The sequence below is a fragment of the Neolamprologus multifasciatus genome, chromosome 8 (genome assembly GCF_963576455.1).
Source record: "Neolamprologus multifasciatus chromosome 8, fNeoMul1.2, whole genome shotgun sequence".
In the NCBI taxonomy this organism is placed as follows: Eukaryota; Metazoa; Chordata; class Actinopteri; order Cichliformes; family Cichlidae; genus Neolamprologus; species Neolamprologus multifasciatus.
In genome coordinates, this window is record NC_140446.1 from 2,787,642 (window position 1) to 2,808,542 (window position 20,901).

At 41.6% G+C, this 20,901-nt stretch overlaps 1 protein-coding gene across 2 annotated transcripts in view; it reads right to left on the reverse strand.

The window, feature by feature from the left end:
• Positions 1-20,901, reverse strand: part of aatkb (apoptosis-associated tyrosine kinase b) — an 82,164-nt gene that overhangs the window by 34,052 nt on the left and 27,211 nt on the right. For both annotated transcript variants that reach the window (XM_085170461.1, XM_085170462.1), the window contains exon 2: positions 1,917-2,050. In XM_085170461.1, coding sequence (XP_085026587.1) covers positions 1,917-2,050 — 134 coding nt within the window. The remainder of the gene's footprint in view (positions 1-1,916; positions 2,051-20,901) is intronic.

Consider the following 20,901-nt stretch of genomic DNA (forward strand, 5'->3'; position numbering starts at 1 on the left):
GCTGCACGCTCATACTCTCTCTGCACTCGATATATGATCCATTGTTGATCTGCACACAGCTGTTGTCACGAACGTCGCACTCGCTTACGTCACTGTCATGAGACATTCTCGCAAAAAAATCACTGTTTTAGTAACACAGTAACGCAGCGTTCCTACGGGAAAGTAACGGTAATCTAATTACCGTTTTTGCAATAGTAATCCCTTACTTTAATCGTTACTTGAAAAAAGTAATCAGATTACAGTAACGCGTCTGACCTGGACTGGACTCCAGGGAGGTGATGTAGGTGCTGTAGGACAGCAAGTTAACTAAAACATTACATACTTTCTTGGCAACCTTGCTTTCATATAGGAACCAGTATAAAACCAGTTGCCAACTAGTTGAGCCGAGTCTTCTGTTGCAAAGAGATGTTGCAGACAAGTTGCCCTTGTTGGCAACGACTGCCTCAGATTGCCAAACATGGAGCGATCAATCTATGTGTTTATAAACTGGATGACATTATTTGCAAATCATGTCATCATGTCTGAGAGCGACTGCATGACTGTTTGTTGACAGGTTGCCTCTCACCAGGTGACCTGTGACCCTTACAATCAAAAGAGGTGGAGGGTCTTGCCTGCTCCACTTCTGGGATAACAGCTGTTCTCTGCCACTAGTTGCAGTCATAGAAAGTGAAACAATTTCTGAGTTGATGTTCATTGTTTTAAATGATCATGTGTAGAACTTAGCAGAAGAGTCATGATCAAGAATCATCATCTGCCTCCACCTGACCCCATCCCAGCATCCTTGTGTGTTGCACCAACCCTCTGCACGTCCTCCTTCATCTGCATCTACTGTAAAAACCTCTGTGTTCTCTTTTCCTCCTGCCTGGTAGCTTCATCTTCAGCATCCTTTGTCTAATCTATCCACTATCCCTCCACGACACATGTCCAATCCATTTCAGCCTTGCCTTGGTCCAAACTCATGGACTACACATAAGAGGTGGTGAGAATGACGATGAATGCAGGTACTCCGCTGGCTACCTTTGGACCCTGATTGCATGGATTTTAATGTGGCATGAACCAACCACTAAGCATTGCTGACCAAGTAGACTATCCCCTCTCCCCCATTTCAAATAGGAAGTGAACTCCTTGATGAGTCGTGGCAGAGCACTGCTGGTTGGCTGTTAGGTGAGATGTTTTAAGGCATGTCCAGCTGGGAGGAGACAGTGGGCAGATCCGAGAGTTTAACTTAGTTTCAAACAGTTTCCATTGTGGATTTTTGTTATTTTCTATTTAATTTCCTATTAAATGTTTAAGTCTATCTTACAGTTTTCAGTTAAATAACAACCTCCCTCTGTTTCTTGTTATTTTCTTGCTGGTGAGACTGTGCAGAGGAAAAATACAGAGATGAAGGCACCTGCTACATACTGCAGGTTTTCATTCAAACCCTGATTGTAAACAACCATACTTGTTTTACAGCACAGCTGCAAAAGGAAACTCAGCTCACAATAAAACAGAATAACTGCAGACAAGGGCACATATTCAAGTATTTTTGTACACACCATCTTCCTTGTTCCTTGTCCTATTTTCTCGGGTGCCATGACCCATTTCAGCGTTTTGCTCAGAAACGGGGTCTAACATCAGCCACAAGACGCTTCTGAAAAGCTGCAGGCCTCCGACCACTCCACAGACACGGACAACACCACCTCTGTGCGCTATTTATCCTTCTTTCCATCAACGTGAGTATAAGTAACAGTAATAACAAACTGTGAGGAATGTTCTGCTTTTAGGCCATTTGCAGTAACACTTATGTGCAGGGAAAGCAAGCATGCACATCTCTATGCAAGAGTCCATAAACTCGTGCGTTAATTTATGCGCAAATGTGTGACTATGCCTCAGATGTAATCATATTGCACATGGAAGCAGATGAAGTGGCGCACCTTGAAGCCAATCTTGCCCTTCTTGCAGCAGAGGCAGGCCAGCATGAGGAAGACGAAGGTGAAGAGACCCGAGAACGAGATGGCCACCACAGCCAGGGATGATGACCAGGACAGTTCACTCAGTGGAGCGCCATCTGCAGGACACAGAGTGACAGAACGAGAGCGTTAGCAGTGGGATGAGATTCATGTGATCAAATTGTACATTAAAGCATCTTATTAAGGCACTAAAGCAGCAATGACTTTAAGGCCTTTTCATTGCATTTCTTTCTTATGATATCTCATATTTTCAAATGCTTGATTCATTGCCTAAAGTCGTGTTTTTGATGGAAATTAAATTCTCGGAAACATTATAGTCTTCTAGCAGTTACCCAGAACCACATTACACCTCTGCACAGTACAACGCCGAAATGAAAGGTAGTGGAATTTGCTTTTTTATTACATTTTTTCTATACGATACAGACATTTGATGGTGATTTGAAAAAAGAAATGACTCCGGCTAACTTTAATTTGTTGTAACCAAATAAAAAGGATGTTTTTGTATAATAAGATTCAGGGGGATGAGTTGAAGCGTTATTATTTTGCTTTACTGCAGTGCCCTAGAAACAAGCTCACACTGCAACAACCTCATGTGCATTTTTATGATGGTTTTCTATTCTGTCCTATTCAAAGTCTGCTGCTAAGACTAAATGCAGTTATGGAAATACAACCTGATCATTTCCAAAAAAAAATGGATGTCTTTGGGACATCAACATGAACAACTGGAAACATGGTCATACAATTCACAAGTTCTAATGTCACGCAGAGCTTCATGGATTCCCTCCTCATCAGCTCTCCAGATACAGAAACACAGTCTAGTGCCTGTCATAGACCCAGGTCATCACACTCCTGCAGGCTGCCCTGAAAGTTACTCAAATAATGAGCAAATAATGAGCTCAAGCCCTTCAAAAATTCATTATACAAAGGAAGTACATGTACTCAAACACTGCACCTGTATTTCACAGTCAGATAGTTTCATTTCTACTCTCCTATACATTTATTTGTTTATGTAATATACTAATTATTCTGTAGATTCTAATCAGCATGTAATATGTATGTAATATTTTATATAACAATAAAACTGCATTGGTACAGTAAATCCGGGCCTACCTTTACCAGCTTGTCATAAACGTGTTTTAATCGATGTCCTGTTGTGCAGAATGAGCATTGTTAGCATATGTGTTTGTGTGTCATCTGTGTTTTAGAAATGCAGCAGCAGTAACAATAAAAAAGACAGAAAACACCAACAAAATGAATCAAAGTGTTTGTCTGAGACTATTTGGGACACGCTGCTAATTGGCTAAGCTAATCTCAAAGTCTTGTATGTTACACTTAATTAACACAGTCCAATTATTTAGCATGTCGAGGACAGATATATGTTTTTGTGGTTTCCATCACATTCATTGAAACCTGCGTAACTTTGTGGACCCTCTAAATGTTCCCTGTTAATAATAATAATAATAATAATAATAATTATAATAACTTTATTTATAAAGCGCTTTCAAACAAAGTGCTGTACAACTATTTGAAACTAAAAAGATAATGATAATAATAATAATAATAATAATAATAATAATAATAATAATAATAAAAGCGGTACATAGCAATACAGGTAAAAGACACAATACAAGTTAAAAACAGTAAAAATTTAAAAACTAAAAGCCATAGAATTAAGACATGTAAGATAAGGTGAACAAATGTGTCTTCAGCTTAGTTTTAAAAACCTCCACAGAGCAGCCTGCCTAACATCTTGAGGGAGGTTGTTCCACAGAAACGGGGCACAAAAAGAAAAAGCTCTCCAACTGTCTTTTTTCTGGCTCTAGGAACCTTTATAAGGCCAGAGTCCTGAGATCGGAGAGCACGGGATGGAACGTAAAGATGTAAAAGGTCGAGAGGTATGAAGGTGCCAGTCCGTTTAAAGCCTTGTAGGTGAGCAGCAGGACCTTAAAATCTGCTCGAACCTGACAAGGTAGCCAATGAAGAGATCTCAGTACAGGCTAATGTGCACAAATTTCCCAGTTCTTGTTAAAATGCGAGCAGCTGCATTTTGCACCATCTGCAGACCTCTAAAACTTTTCTTTGGTAGCCCAGAAAGAAGAGCATTACAATAATCAATACGTGAGGACACAAATGCATGGACAAAAACCTCTGCAGTGTCGCTTGACAAAACTTGTCTGATTCTGGCTGATGTTCCTCAAATGATAAAAGGCGGTCTTTGTTATCTCTTTTACATGAGACTCGAAAGAGAGCACCATGTCAAACCACACGCCCAAGTTTTTTACCTTGTTCCTGCAATTTATGACACTGTTAGTGTTGGTGTAGGTGCAGCAGAAGTGGAGCCTGCACTTCATCCAGGATGAGAGATTTCTTGCTTTCTGCGAGTCATAAAGATTTTTCTGGATAAAAGCCAGAAGATGATGTCTGTCCTGCACCGCTGACTTTTGAATATTAGCAGAATTGAGCAAATGAAAATGTGGGACACTGTCTCAGGATGTGGGACAGGCCTACCAGGCATACAAATCCTCTGCAGCCCCACATTAAGTCAAACACTGGACAACTATGTGGGACATTTTACAGAGTCTTCAATTTTTATCTTTCCAACTTGGAAGCTAAAGTTTGTTTTATAGTTTTATGTTATAGTTTTATGTCGTTCCTTTTCTTCTCTCACAACACCTGTAAAAATGCAAACTACCACATCAGCTTCTTTCCTGTTTGGTAATCATAGCATGGGTTGGAAAAAGTGAACACACGTTCACACTACAATCAGTCTTACAATAAATGCTTTTCACACACAATATCATAGCACGCACAACAAAGCAGAAATTAAAAAGGACTGAAAAAGCAGTTGACCACACTGACGGCACCCTGTGAGGCACTTTGGAATTGAGGGAGATGATAAGCACCTTCGCTCTCCTAAATTCACAGTTTTTCAGTCTTAGAAATCTCGACAACCAACCCGCTGGTATAATTAAAAGCAAGATCCAAATGTAATCATGTTACAATATTAATGAAGCTGATTTATAATATTTACACACTCCAATCCTGGCTCACAAACCCAGTGCTGCTCTTTTTCTTCAGTCTCTGTCTCAAAGCAAAGCTTCGGTGGCTTGAATTATCCTCCATGTGGGCTTCGTGCATCCTGTCCAATCTCATAAATAAAATCTTGTTCCCAGTTTGCCCAGTTTGGGCAGCAGAGCATTTTTCCCCCCTCGTTTTCCGACAGCTTCCTAAATGCAACCGTTACCAGGGAAACAGATTGGAAGGACGGCCAGGCAGGATTGCCTTCAGCTGTAAATCTCTCACACCAGTTCCTGCCAACACCAGAGCCACCCAGCTCCACACACACACACATATACATAATAAACAGAGCACACAGAGTCATTTCTGCTGCCAGTTTGTGCTGATCCTCTGAAAGCTGGTGCAACTGGCTCTCAGTGAGCATCGGGCTCTTAGTATAATTGGACAGAGAGGGAGCACTGTTGTTTGGGAGGCTGGCCGGCAGAAAGAAGGAAGAGAACATGCAAATTTAACAGTTAAATACAGGATTAGCTGGCCAGCTCAGGGGATTTTGGAAGTCAGCCTCTGAATTTGAATTTTACAGATTTTTTTTAATAAAACTGGAAAAATAAAACAGTGGTCCCTTAACAGTGAAGCATGATGCCGTCGAGTGGGAGGAAGAGGTGAATAAGTCAGCTTTCTAAAATTAGTCAATATCCATTTAGCGCTTAGCGATACTACACAAGAAGATTTACATTCAGTTACCTTTATTGTCAGGGAGATAATTACAGAGCCCAAGTCTGCTGTGGTTTATTTAAAACTCTCTTGCTGACAAATTCACACACCGTGTATATTAATATCTGAGGACTACAAACAGCCTATTTGCCAGAAAAATTTATACAGAGCATTTAAACCCCGCTGGTGCATTTTCATTACGAGCCCATGTAAAACTATTATGCATTTCTTTCTACACGTACAAAGCATTGTTATCTGATGCAATTTTGTATTTGTGCTATCCTATATTATTGCTTCATTTTTGCCAAAAAAGCACAAATAAGCTGTCTTCATTACAAAGTCAACACAAGGGATGGGTACCGGTATCTGGTGCCATGATGGTTCTGACATAAACGGTAGTAACCAGACCGAAAAGCAGTGCACATTTCGGTGCTTTATTTCCCTGAGCTGTGATACACTTTAGATTCTAGCCAATCATTTTACGTTTCTGAGGATAGTAGGCGGGTCCAGATACGTACGTTCTTTTAGAGCAGAGCTACAGATTAAAAATGTCCAAGGCGAAGCAGTCAAAGTCTGGCTGTACTTCACAGCAAAAGATGCAAACTCAGCAGCTGCAACAAGTGCTTTAAGCTGATACTGTGATACTGTCAAAGGAGGTAACACCTCAAATCCGATGAAACACCTGGCGATGTGTAGCGTTTTTTTTAAAGCCGAGAAATGCGCCGTATTTGATAGCTTGCTGCGAGACCCACCTAGCGCATCTACTCCGGGTGTGGTGCCTGTTATCGGACCCGGAGTTAGCAACATCCCCCCAAAACCCGAAGAGGAGAGTCCTGGCCCCTAGCCCTGCCAGTGTAGCAGAAATGATGAGGATGATGATGCAGCAGCAGCCGTTCTTCTCTGCGTGAGTAGCTTAATGTTGTTCGTGTGTAATTTACGTTGAGTAGGCTAACCACGTTATTACATTAATGCATGTAAGGTGAACTAGCAAACACCATCATAGCTACATGCGGCTGTCTTCTTGTTTGATGGCAGATACTCCCTTCACCCTGGACAAAAAGGCTAAAATGACCAAAGAAAAAGTGGAAAACAGTTAAACATGAGAGGTTTTTGGACAAAGTTTGTGTTTTTTCCATTGTTTAAGCTGCTTCCAGCCAAGAGTGATACCATATATGCCCCATAGCTGCAGAAAAGGCTAACATTGTTATCTTTTTACAAAAAAACAGCTGAACATGAGAGGTTTTTGGACCAATTTTGTGTTCTCCATTCTTTAAGCACCGGTTTAAGCACCGGCACCGTTTCAGAAGTACCGGTTTGGCACCGGTATCGGATAAAACCTAAACGATACCCATCCCTAGTCAACTCCATCCAACTGCTCCAAGTATTCACAAGAGTGTCACATGTGCATTAAACAGTTGTAGAAAATGGACACGTAAACTTGTACAGTTGTTAAAGATCCACCGATTTACAGTGGGGCAAAAAAGTATTTAGTCAGCCACCGATTGTGCAAGTTCCCCCACTTAAAATGATGACAGAGGTCAGTAATTTGCACCAGAGGTACACTTCAACTGTGAGAGACAGAATGTGAAAAAAAAAATCCATGAATTCACATGGTAGGATTTGTAAAGAATTTATTCGTAAATCAGGGTGGAAAATAAGTATTTGGTCAATAACAAAAATACAACTCAATACTTTGTAACATAACCTTTGTTGGCAATAACAGAGGTCAAACGTTTACTATAGGTCTTTACCAGGTTTGCACACACAGTAGCTGGTATTTTGGCCCATTCCTCCATGCAGATCTTCTCAAGAGCAGTGATGTTTTGGGGCTGTCGCCGAGCAACACGGACTTTCAACTCCCGCCACAGATTTTCTATGGGGTTGAGGTCTGGAGACTGGCCAGGCCACTCCAGGACTTTCAAATGCTTCTTACGGAGCCACTCCTTTGTTGCCCGGGCGGTGTGTTTTGGATCATTGTCATGTTGGAAGACCCAGCCTCGTTTCATCTTCAAAGTTCTCACTGATGGAAGGAGGTTTTGGCTCAAAATCTCACGATACTTGGCCCCATTCATTCTGTCCTTAACACGGATCAGTCGTCCTGTCCCCTTGGCAGAAAAACAGCCCCATAGCATGATGTTTCCACCCCCATGCTTCACAGTAGGTATGGTGTTCTTGGGATGCAACTCAGTATTCTTCTTCCTCCAAACACGACGAGTTGAGTTTATACCAAAAAGTTCTACTTTGGTTTCATCTGACCACATGACATTCTCCCAATCCTCTGCTGTATCATCCATGTGCTCTCTGGCAAACTTCAGACGGGCCTGGACATGCACTGGCTTCAGCAGCGGAACACGTCTGGCACTGCGGGATTTGATTCCCTGCCGTTGTAGTGTGTTACTGATGGTGACCTTTGTTACTTTGGTCCCAGCTCTCTGCAGGTCATTCACCAGGACCCCCCGTGTGGTTCTGGGATCTTTGCTCACCGTTCTCATGATCATTTTGACCCCACGGGATGAGATCTTGCGTGGAGCCCCAGATCGAGGGAGATTATCAGTGGTCTTGTATGTCTTCCATTTTCTGATGATTGCTCCCACAGTTGATTTTTTCACACCAAGCTGCTTGCCTATTGTAGATTCACTCTTCCCAGTCTGGTGCAGGTCTACAATTCTTTTCCTGGTGTCCTTCGAAAGCTCTTTGGTCTTGGCCATGGCGGAGTTTGGAGTCTGACTGGTTGAGGCTGTGGACAGGTGTCTTTTATACAGATGATGAGGTCAAACAGGTGCCATTCATACAGGTAACGAGTGGGGGACAGAAAAGCTTCTTACAGAAGACGTTACAGGTCTGTGAGAGCCAGGGATTTTCCTTGTTTGAGGTGACCAAATACTTATTTTCCACCCTGATTTACGAATAAATTCTTTACAAATCCTACCATGTGAATTCATGGATTTTTTTTTCACATTCTGTCTCTCACAGTTGAAGTGTACCTCTGGTGCAAATGACTGACCTCTGTCATCATTTTAAGTGGGGGAACTTGCACAATCGGTGGCTGACTAAATACTTTTTTGCCCCACTGTATATTTGGACGTTTGGCTCCGTTCACAGCACAGAACAGAGCAGGCATAACCAAAAACAGGTGAGCAACTCACCTGGGCAGGGTAAAGCACCTCAAGCTAGCTAGCGTCATAGGTTTGCATAGGTAATTAATTTTCAGGGTAGTGGGTGATTCAAATCATACCTGGGACATTTGGGAAGTGAAGTATTTGTATTCTCTAAAGCTGTTCTTGTGTTTGACTTCCTGCGGCCCTCATCTGCTCTGTGCAGCTGGAAGTGACCTCCTTAAAAAATTCATCTGACACTATTTTAAGCAATGCAGAGCAGAGAGCTGCTTCTCGTGTGGCTGGTTGAATGTCAAATATTGTCTTGAGTGGGTGGGAAGGTAATTGATGCAACCAATGCATTCCCAGAGTATAGCATATACCTACATATAGCACATTTATGAAGCATTATTTTAAAAAATGCAAATTAAAGTGTGCCATAGTGGGATTGTGTAGAAATACAAAAGAAAGTGTTAGCATCTTATGTCTAAGCTTTTTCCAGTAGAAAAATGAAGGTAGGCTCTGAAAAAAGCTTAGACAGCAGTAAAAGCTGCTATATCTGAAGAGAGTGCAGGAGGGAAAAGAGAGTTAGTGATAATTTATTGGTGCAGTCATGCGATGCTGTTCAGATCTGTAAATGTTATGTGACAGGTAATGCTTGAGTCTGTCTTTGTAACGGTCCAGAATATAAAAGAAAGGCTTTGTTTTTGTCTCTTCTTCACCAGCTGTGTAAAATCAATGCTATTGACCACTAATTCTAATGACATAGAGAAGATTCATTCTCCTGCTAACTGTAATGAGACAAGAACCAAAGGGACAAAAGTTTAGTACTTAAGGTCAGTTAGTTTACTTGGATAGTCCCCTCAGGGAACTTCACTAAGCACACTCCAACATAGAGTGAACAAGTAAGAAGGTGCACTCACATTTTAGTGGATATTGCATTTTTTTCTCTCACTTTACTAGTACCGCCTGCAGCCTGAGCACCATATAGCTCTCAGCTAGTCAGAGGGAGGTGGTAGCCATTTTTAGCCTCCCTTGGCAGAACGCTGAAGCACATCTTGATGACTAAATGATGAAACGAGTGCGAGCATGAGGAGACGAGGTGAGGGCAGAAAGAATCTGAGAAAGACGAAAAGAGCTGTGTACTCTGCAGCTTCTCCCGCGAGAGAAACTCATCTCAGTACTCCACACAGAAACGAGCTGAGGAGCAGCAGCTCGAAGTCTAACGGAGAGCAGACAGAGGCAGAAACTGCAGAGTCTTAAAGTCTATCTGACAGCCTCACGTGTTTGTTCTGCCTTAATGAGTTTCCCGCATTATATCCATGACACCGACTGATTTCCAGAAAACCCCAGCACCAGAAAACCCTCTGAGCTCTGCATTGCTGCAATATCAAATGCTAGCAATAGTTCAAAAAGTTGCACTGAAGCAGAGACTTCACATTTCGAGAAGGCGATAAATTAGCCACTCTTCCGAGATTTGAAAATGAATATTGAACTACTGTAAGTTCTGCAAGCTAAAAATGAAGCCAGAGCCAGCAGGTGATTAGCTTAGCTTAGCCACCACAGGTTGCCTGGCAACATCATGGTGATGACAAAGCACCAACCAAAAACGTGTCCACCGAGCATAATTTGTCCTTTTAACATTTGTGTTTTCATCAGAATAATCTAACCGAGATGTGATGATAGAATAATTTCATGGCTGGTCGGCCATATTTACATTTAGAGTCCTATCAACCTTTCCATCCAAAGCCTTGCAGGGAAATGAGCAAGGGTTTTTCCTAAAATGTCAAACTATTTCTTTGAGGAACGCCACAGCGGCCAAGTACAAGATGAGGGTTGTATTGCTGAAAGTGAAAGTGCTCGGTGAAATGACCTCTTGTACTAAAAGCCCTTCAAGGGTCCAAAAGTTCTCACCGACTCCATGTGCATGATGCAGTTTTATGTTAAGCACATTGAGTTTACGTGTAATGAAATGTGCTTTATAAATAAAACTGCCAATGTCACTGCAAAAAAACAGGACCTGAGGATAGTTTTGGTTTCCATCCTTCATAACTAGGGATGGATACCGGTTCTGACATAAACGGTAGTAACCAGACCGTAAAGCAGCGCACATTTCGGTGCTTTATTTCGGTGCTTTTTTTTTCCTGAGATGGCATAGCATTTTTTTTTTAAAGCCGAGAAATGCGCCGTATTTGATAGCTTGCTGCAGACCTCACACCGAGCACATCTACTGCGGGTGTGGTGCCTGTTATCGGACCCGGAGTTAGCAACATCCCCCAAAAACCCGAAGAGTAGAGTCCTGGCCCCTAGCCCTGCCAGTGTAGCAGAAATGATGAGGATGATGATGCAGCAGCAGCCGTTCTTCTCTGCGTGAGTAGCTTAATGTTGTTCGTGTGTAATTTACGTTGAGTAGGCTAACCACGTTATTACATTAATGCATGTAAGGTGAACTAGCAAACATCATCATAGCTACATGCGGCTGTCTTCTTGTTTGATGGCAGATACTCCCTTCACCCTGGACAAAAAGGCTAAAATGACCAAAGAAAAAGTGGAAAACAGTTAAACATGAGAGGTTTTTGGACAAAGTTTGTGTTTTTTCCATTGATTAAGCTGCTTCCAGCCAAGAGTGATACCATATATGCCCCATAGCTGCAGAAAAGGCTAACATTGTTATCTTTTTACAAAAAAACAGTTGAACATGAGAGGTTTTTGGACCAATTTTGTGTTCTCCATTCTTTAAGCACCGGTTTGAGCACCGTTTAAGCACCGGCACCGTTTCAAAAGTACCGGTTTGGTACTGGTATCGGATAAAACCTAAACGATACCCATCCCTATTCATAACTGTTGCTAACTATCGCTGGCTTGATTGACAGGTGTGTTGCTGCTGTAGGTGCCAGGTGTCTGTTGGACTCCACCTGTCTGTGCTTTTTAGAGCATTTAAGCAAAATTCTATGACTAAAAATTTGACATCAGGAGACCAGTTAGCTACCATGTAGGGAAAAACACGTATTCCTCTGGTTGATGAGAGGATGCTGGCTCAGTAGGTGAAATCAGTTTCAAAAAAATGTTGCACCAAAAACTTCCTCGTGATTTCTTTGATCACTAGCAGTGATCAGCAGCAGTACTTTGGCTGGAAAACACAAATTTACCTGCAAATATGAATTCATTTGCAAAGCAAACCGAAAACAGAGCCCGTTTACGTTTTTCATGAAATCAACACAAAAGAAATGGATTTTGAGTGATTTAGCTAATAACTGCACTCAACATGAAGCTTATGTGTAAGTTCAATAAGGAAGGTCTGTAATCACTCATCTGCCTGCTTTCCTGGCTGTTTGGCTGCTAGTCTGTTCTTTACATCACTTCCACTTTCCCACTCTGTCAAACTCAATACTGACATCATTACTCTAGTCTAATCATCTTCTTGCTTGCCTCCGCAGGCTCCATCCTGTGCGCTTTAACTCTTAGAGCTCTTTGATTATTTTTCCTTTAAGACTCTCCTTCATGCCATCCACCCCCTCCCTCATTGCTGCGTTAGAGGTCCATCTTCATCTTTACCAGCTCCAGCATCTATGCTCCAGAGGCGTCCGGAGGGGTCAATTCCTAAGTCCTACCACCACTTGGATTTGATTCTGCCATCTTGCATCACTGGAGTTTAATCACCAAATACATTAATTAATTTCTCTGTCATAATAAACCACGATTAATTCTCTCAAATGATGCCTCCTATTCGAACTGTCTTCAACATATAAATAAATTAATCCACATGGCAGGAGCCCAAACACAAGATTTCAGGTTTCAAAACAGAAACCAGTGGGTGACATCACTTTGGATGCAGCATGGAGGTTTCATTCTTACTGACACACAGCGAAGCTGGTATTTTCCATACACCACAACCAACAAGCAACTCGGCTCCGTCAGCTCTGAGTCACCATGCTGGTGTGACTCGTCTTGTCAGATGCACTAAAGTGAAGCAGAGGTAGATCAGTCATTTCGATCAGAGCGGAGCGGACAGCCTCTGTGTCAAGTTTCCTCTCCGAGCCTCGTCAACATAATACCGTGGCTATCAGCCTGGATGGGGTGACCCATTATGTCATTAACTCTGCAGGTGTTAAGAGCATGAAACTAAAGCTCTTCATCAAACACAATTTTCACTTGTATTATTACATTACAGGCATTTTTTTTCTAGACCTAATTTAGCTCTCAGCGTGTCACTCCTTTTAAGCCTCCTCCCTCTTTGATAGCCGACTTCATGCAGTCGCTGACAGGGACACTATTTGCTGCCTGAGGTAAAGCCAGAATAGTTGCAGCTCTGCACTGGCTCTCAGCCTGAGCTGGCCGCTCACATCCATCTGAGAGCGATCAGCAGGAAGTATATCCTGGGGAATGCTGACACCCTTCACCCATCACCGGGCCTGTTACTGTCCACGACAAAGCTAAATTATCTAAAGCTCAGCAGAGAGAAAGGTGAGATCACCTGAAGAGCTGGAAAAAGGCCAGAGCAAAGATTTAGCACTGTGATCCCAATTAAGGCTGATAGAGGGAGAGTAAAAAGAGATGAGGAATAAAGATATTCATTCCAGAAAGCCGGGCAGGATGGTCTTTTTGACATTTTAATCAGTAATCATCAGGCTTTCCAAAGGACAAAATATCTGAAAATCATTTGAGGTCACAGAGCCTTCGATGAAAAGAAATGAAAGGTCACGCGCAAACTCCATGTTTAAGATAAGAACATGGAAACCAGATCGAGTTTCAAGGAGCTTTATGAGCTAGATGCAAATGTGGCCGATAGCATCTTCAAAAGGTCACCGGTCTACACACACTACATCAGTCTGGACACAACTGAACTTTATTAAAATGTTACATCACGCATGGATGTAAATTGTATGCCAACCGAAAAATAACTTTCCCTCTCTGTGACTGTCAGCATTTACCTGAAAACATACTGCATGGTTTGTTTTCAAGTGTCACCAAGCAGGCATGCTCCAATAAAATATCCTCCAAGCAGCAGACATGGACGTTGACTTCTGGGTTAAATCTCATCCTTTGGGGCTCAGTGCATTGAGCAGGCGACCACATGTCATACCGAGGTCTAAAAGAACCTGACAAGGCTAAAATCAGATAGCCAAACATCACTTACACAGACTGTTCAGATTCAGAATACTTTATTAATCCCGAAGGATATTTGGTAAAATAACTTCCCAGCCCAGATGGTACTCAAAACCACAATCCCTGGTTAGGGAGGCCAGTGCCTTATCCATTAGGCCACTGGGGTTGTATTAAAAGATAATAATTTTTTACAATATAAATTAAAAATGTGTGTGCCATTTCATAAACTGTGTCTCTTGGAAGTTGCATGATGACCTTACTTATACGAGACTCCTTACAGCCAAAACGTATTGTTCCCACACGCTTGGCTGGCACGATGGGGCAGTGGTCGGCTCTGCTGCCTCCTCGGGGTTTGAATATGCTGGACTGAGTTTTTAGAGGTGCTGTAATAGGGGAGTGTATTTTCACTGGTTTTATAAAGAAATAAAGGGAAATAAAATCTTTTTCTGAATGTCTTTTCAAGAAAATGGTTTGTTGTCTTTCACACCACATGTCAGCATCAGTTCAGTGAGGTATTGCTGGACTGTTTGGCACGTAATGACTGCCAGCTAAATACAGTGACAGTCAAACATGAGAAAAAGCCAAATGAGTGATGTTTGCAACCCACAGAAGTAAAATAACCACAACAGACAACAAATCAGCTTAAAAATGTTGAGGATTGATGTTTTCCCCACTGTGTGACCTCATTTATCTTCTATCATGAGCTTTATTGGCCATGTTTCTACATCATCTGCCTTAAAGTCCCGTAAAGGCTAACAGGTACACACAGGTCCTGACATTTTTGTTTATACTGACTCTGGGTTCGCCAGAATAAGACTCAGCACCAGAAAGCACAGACACTTGCTTCCATGACTCACATATGGTACTGACCACTGTGTAGAGTCCCAAAGAATGAGTTTCTTGGCTGGACCCATCCTTAAAGATAAAACACTCACGTATCTGGAGAAGCTCCTTCTTCAATTCAAGTCACCAGCTGTGCTGGTACAAGAATGTAAACTGGGTGCTCCGTATCTCACCTTTGGAAGATTTCCAGCCACACCCACATGGGAGGAGATCCTGGGATAGTCCCAGAGCTCCCTGAAGAGATTTTATAACTAATAGGGCCTGGAGGTACCTCAAGATCCGCTAAGATGAACTGGAAAATGTTTCTGGGAAAAACGGTCTAAAGTCTAAGTCTAAAATGGGAGTGGGAGAAAACTGGAGATGGATGCATGGATGGATTTTTCTCCCTCTGCACCACCTAAACCGGTCGGGGCTTCCCCTCCCTGAGTTCTGCAGGAGGTTTCTTTATGTTAAAAGGGAGTTTTTGTTGCATTTAGGCGACTGTTGTTGTGATTTGGCACCGTATAAATAAAACTGAATTCACCACTAAGTTTTCATGATTCAAATGATGCTTATGCATATCCTACAATACACAATGGAAATATATAATTAATTGATAGAAGTTTAGATATTAGATTATTATCAGAATCAATAAAACATTTGCACACACATGAGCTTCATTAATATAAGTTTTAAATCTCCAACAGTCTGCAGTAATCAGAAACAGAAAAGCCCTTAATTAATATCTTATGAGCAATCTGAGGAGCATGAGCAACCATTACTTTTCACTTTTGTCTGGTTAAGCAGCCTTCAGGGTTTTTACAGCACAAAAAATACTGTATTTATTTCATGCACATCACACCTGAAATAGTCTTGTGAATTCTAAATAAATTCATAAGAAACACATCAATCTCCACTGCAGACAACAGGAATGGGGATCACAAGTTAAGGAATGGATACAATCAGTAGAAGCTCCTGAATGTGTGAGTGTGTGTGCCAAACTGGTGACAGAGACGAAGCTTCTGCTCTTACAGCCAACTTGGCCACTTTATCAAAAATGCTGGTGCTAGTGAATTAAGTCTTACAGAAACCCCTCCTCTGACTTCTGCTACCCTGCAAAACTCCTGCTGACATCATTCGGTACATCCATGTTTACCGAGAGCAAGATGGCACCAGGAAGAGTCATTATTAAAGAAAAACAACAACAACAGAGGAGAGGTACGGTGACAGGAGGCAAAACAGATGGGTGGTGGGAGGGTTATAGATAGTTAAACAGGAACATTTGGGGCAAACACATGTGAACTGCGTGAAGCTGATGATCTGGTCATGAACAATCTGCGTTGGGGGACAAATGTGAAACCAATCTGCTGTACATCTGCTGGCACACGCTTCTGCTTCTGGTCATTCTTCATACTGACAGAGCGACGTGTAGAAAAAGGCAGAAAGACAAGAACAGTGATGCAGGTTTGGTTTCTCATCACCAACGTCAATGTAAACAGGACCAAATGCTAGCAAACAGCTGCTGGCATTTCTCACTCAAGAGCACGCTCAAAAAAAATAAAATAAAATGGTTTCCATGGTGACTTCTTCCCCTGAAATCCCTTTCAGACTTATTCAGATGCCCTCATAATCCTCACAGATGCCTTGCCAAAACAAAGAACAACTTGCCCTGACAGCAGAAAGAAAATTAACCTTTCACGCACTCTTCTATAAAACCGACTTACATTTCAACACAATGCAGGCGACAAGCATTCTTCACATTTGCTCTCAAACAATAGAAACAAAAGAGCAAATTAACAGTAGAAGTGGGAAACATATGAGGCAGTAGATCTGTTACCACAGCAGAGCTTTGCAACAGTTTCAGGTGTGTGGAAGCAGGCATGTGACTTTACTTGTTATTAGGGATGGGTATCTGATACCAGTGCCAAACCGGTACTTTTGAAACGGTGCCGGTGCTTAAACCGGTGCTTATGAATGGAGAACACAAAATTGGTCCAAAAACCTCTCATGTTCAGCTGTTTTTTTTTTTTGTTTTTTTTTAAAGATAACAATGTTAGCCTTTTCTGCAGCTATAGGGCATATATGGTATCACTCTTGGCTGGAAGCAGCTTAAACAATGGAAAAAACACAAACTTTGTCCAAAAACCTCTCATGTTTAACTGTTTTCCACTTTTTCTTTGGTCATTTTAGCCTTTTTGTCCAGGGTGAAGGGAGCATCTGCCATCAAACAAGAAGACAGCCGCATGTAGCTATGATGATGTTTGCTAGTTCACCTTACATGCATTAATGTAATAACGTGGTTAGCCTACTCAACGTAAATTACACACGAACAACATTAAGCTACTCACGCAGAGAAGAACGGCTGCTGCTGCATCATCATCCTCATCATTTCTGCTACACTGGCAGGGCTAGGGGCCAGGACTCTCCTCTTCGGGTTTTTGGGGGATGTTGCTAACTCCGGGTCGATAACAGGCACCACACCCGCAGTAGATGTGCTCGGTGTGAGGTCTCGCAGCAAGCTATCAAATACGGCGCATTTCTCGGCTTTAAAAAAAAACACTATGCGTCGCCAGGTGTTTCATCAAATTTGAGGTGTTACCTCCTTTGACAGTATCACAGTATCAGCTTAAAGCACTTGTTGCACATCTTTTGCTGTGAAGTACAGCCAGACTTTTGACCGCTTCACCTTGGGCATTTTTAATCTGTAGCTCTGCTCTAAAAGAACGTACGTACCTGGACCCGCCTACTATCCTCGGAAACGTAAAATGATTGGCTAGAATCTAAAGTGTATCATTCCATACCAGTTGGTGGCGGTAATGCACCTTTCAGTTTTTTGCCAACCGCCAATACAAATGTAAGGAAGAAGAAAGTGTATCACAGCTCAGGAAAAAAAGCACCGAAATGTGCGCTGCTTTTCGGTCTGGTTACTACCGTTTATGTCAGAACCGGTGCCATCATGGCACCGGATACCGGTACCTATCCCTACTTGTAATTATGGTATCAATATAAATAAGTATGCTTTTTTTTCTTTTACCCCTAGAATACAGAATAAATTCACTTATGGCGTCACTTATAGTCAAAGTAGGACAGCAACCTCATTGAGACCTTGGAGGGGAAAAAAGAAAGACTGAGCGTGCAGCACCTTCAACCTCTGAGAAACCACTTCTGATTACAAGATGATTGCACAGGTTGCCTGGAAATTTGTCTCCAAACAATCGCTGTCTTACTCTAATAGTTGTTTCCCTTTTTGTAATACACTAACTCTTTTTCCCATCCAATATAAAGCATGATTATTAAACATGATCACATGTTTGTGTGTCCCTCAGCCGCCCTTTTAAGTGACTCTTAAAGATGGGGAGACTTGTACTTCCCTCACTGACAGTGGAAGACTGTTCCAGAAGCTCACTCCCTGATATGACAGAGCATCTGTGAAAAGGTGCCAGTTCACAATCACCTCTAACAGTGGATCAGTCGAGACCCGGCAACACTGCTAAACTTTTGTTTAATAAAATCACTCATTGGTGGAGGCGGCAGACCATGTATAACTTTGTATGTTAGACAGGCAGATTTAAATAATTTGAAATTAGTAAAATTTTGAAACTTGTGTTTATCTGAAATTTGACGATAGTGATATGAAAAAGGTTTTTTATCTAATATTTTCAATGCTCTTTTGTAGCACACTTTGATTGGCCCAATAGCAGCAAAGCTCGTATAGTATTCAATATGAGCCGGTATCATAGCAGGAATGTAATCGCTGCTGTCTGTTAATGATGTGCGGATATGTCTAAGTTCTGTATATTAACATTCACAGTTTTCACTACTTTTTTAACGTGTTCTTAAAGGTAATTTTGAGTCAAATACTTCAATTCCTCAACATTAATTAGTTCTTGTGCACCCAAGCAAACTTTTACTGCAGCCACGGTTGTTTTAGGTTTACTAAAAAACACTGATATGGTGTTTTTAACATTAAGGCACAGGCGTCATTTTGTAACAAACTACTAATATTACAATTGCACTTCAAAATACTGAAGGAAACATAGACGTCATATTTTCTGGCATGGTAACATTGACATCCTGTGTGTACTGGGTTTTAAAATACTGTCGTTCACAGTTGTACATCCTGCTCGGGTCAGTTGATCAGCAGCTTGTAGTTCCTATTGTAGCTCCTCGGCTTTGGAACAACCTCCTCCTCCACATGAGGTCATCCAACATACTAATAATATTCAAATCCCAGCTTCAGATTAGGTTCAGTTCACAGTTAAGTCCTTTGTGTGCAGCCGCAGTTTTCCCAGCATATCCTTAAATGAATTCTTGTCCTAATTGTTATTGATGTTGTTTGTTTTACTGTTTATGTTTTTAACTTTTAAAAACTTATATTTGACTAATGGTTGAATTGTTTTTCATATTTTTAAATGGCTTAAATTATTTGCAATACACAAACAACTTAAGCTCCACCCCCAATAATAAGCAGATGGATGGATGGAGTAAATTGTTGCCATGCAGTCTGTTTAATGTTGTGTATAAATAAGTAAAAGATTTGCTTCTAGGAGGACTTGGACATTAGCACTGGGAGCAAACTGAAAAACAAGTGGGATACATCCTGGAGAGCTAATGCATAGAGGCAGACAACCATTCACCCTCACATCCACACCGACAGCTTATTGATCACCACTGAAATGTAGGCAGGCACGGGGAGAACGTGTCAGTTTAGTTGCTGTTTCAAGCCTAGAACCTTCTTTCTGTGAGGCCACTCTACCACCGTCCAAAAATCATCTGTCTAAAATTTTACGTCATCTCTGAAAAGCTCTGCAGGATTTTGAGGCACTCTTTATTCAAAGAAGGGGAAGCTGTCGCTGTGACTCACTGTAACACAGCCTCAGGACCCGTTTTGTCAGGAAGGACTCAAACCTTGCTTTGATTTTTAAAAAGTTCATGTGCTATTGTTTCTCCCACCTACTCTTACTTTTCACAGCTAAACTCAACGTCTCCCGGCACACTGGATTTCCGCCTATTGAAATCACTGTTAACAAGTGCAGTGCATTTCTAGCTCATTAACAAGTTAATATCAGCAAACTGCAGAGACCATGCAGCTCCTCCTGAATTGGCTGAATCAACTGTATTAATGTTGGTGATTTAATTTACCATCTGCTGCTAATTATGCTGACTTTACAGGCATTTTCACAGCTCCTATGAAGCTATCAAAAATAACCCCCATAATAATATTCCTGCTTATAATGAACACAAAGAGGTTGAGATGAAGAGTTTACAGACGACCCAAAGGATCCATTAAATTAAACCTGAACATTTTTCATCAACAGCAATGTCACTACACTGTAAAGCAAAGAAATACCAGGAGAATAAACTCTCTGTTTTCAGTTTTACATTTCACACAAAATCCTTTCATCAAAACAGCACACTTTGCAATGCTCCTTTGACACCACCAAACATCTTTTCTTCTATTTTAATGAGCTCTTCCAGCAAATTCCCCACCGCCGGTAAGTTTGACTTTTTTGTAAGCGGTCAGCAGTCAGTGTGTTGCATTAAATTCGCTACATATCTGCTTTAATGAAGTTACGATTTTCACTTCAACTCTCACTGTCACTCAACTCCCTCTCATTCCCAGGTACAGTGCAGTGCCAGTTTGTCAAAGGCAGGGAAAACTCCAAAGAGCTAAGAAAATGAACAAGAGTGCAGGACGACAAATCCTGTCTTCAAGGGTTCTGGTCTGGTGTTACACCTCTGTTTAGGTGGAAGGGAGTGCAAAATAGAAGTTAAAAGGATGTAACCAGACGTCATTGGTTAAAGGTCTTATTTATTAATGAATTAATGAACAACAGTCTATGAAGGGAATAATATGGAGGAGGATTTGGAAAGATGCACAAATCAGTTTAAATAAAAAACCAAACAAACAGGAATTGCTCAGCATTTTCTTTTTGATGTGAACATGATGGCTTTCAGGGGTTTCTTTTTTCAGTGGCCGGACACAGCTGGCACATCAACAGGCCACACCATGGATTCAGCCAATCAGAAGGGGACTCGTCAGGCGAGAGCTGTAATATATGGCCAAGCGTACGTGTGAGGAATTGGAAGTAAGACTGTTCTTGATGAGTGGATGATGAATAAACACCAGCTCTCCACATCCATGTATGGAGTCCCACTGAAACTATTTTCTCCAACACTTTCTGTTCTTGCAG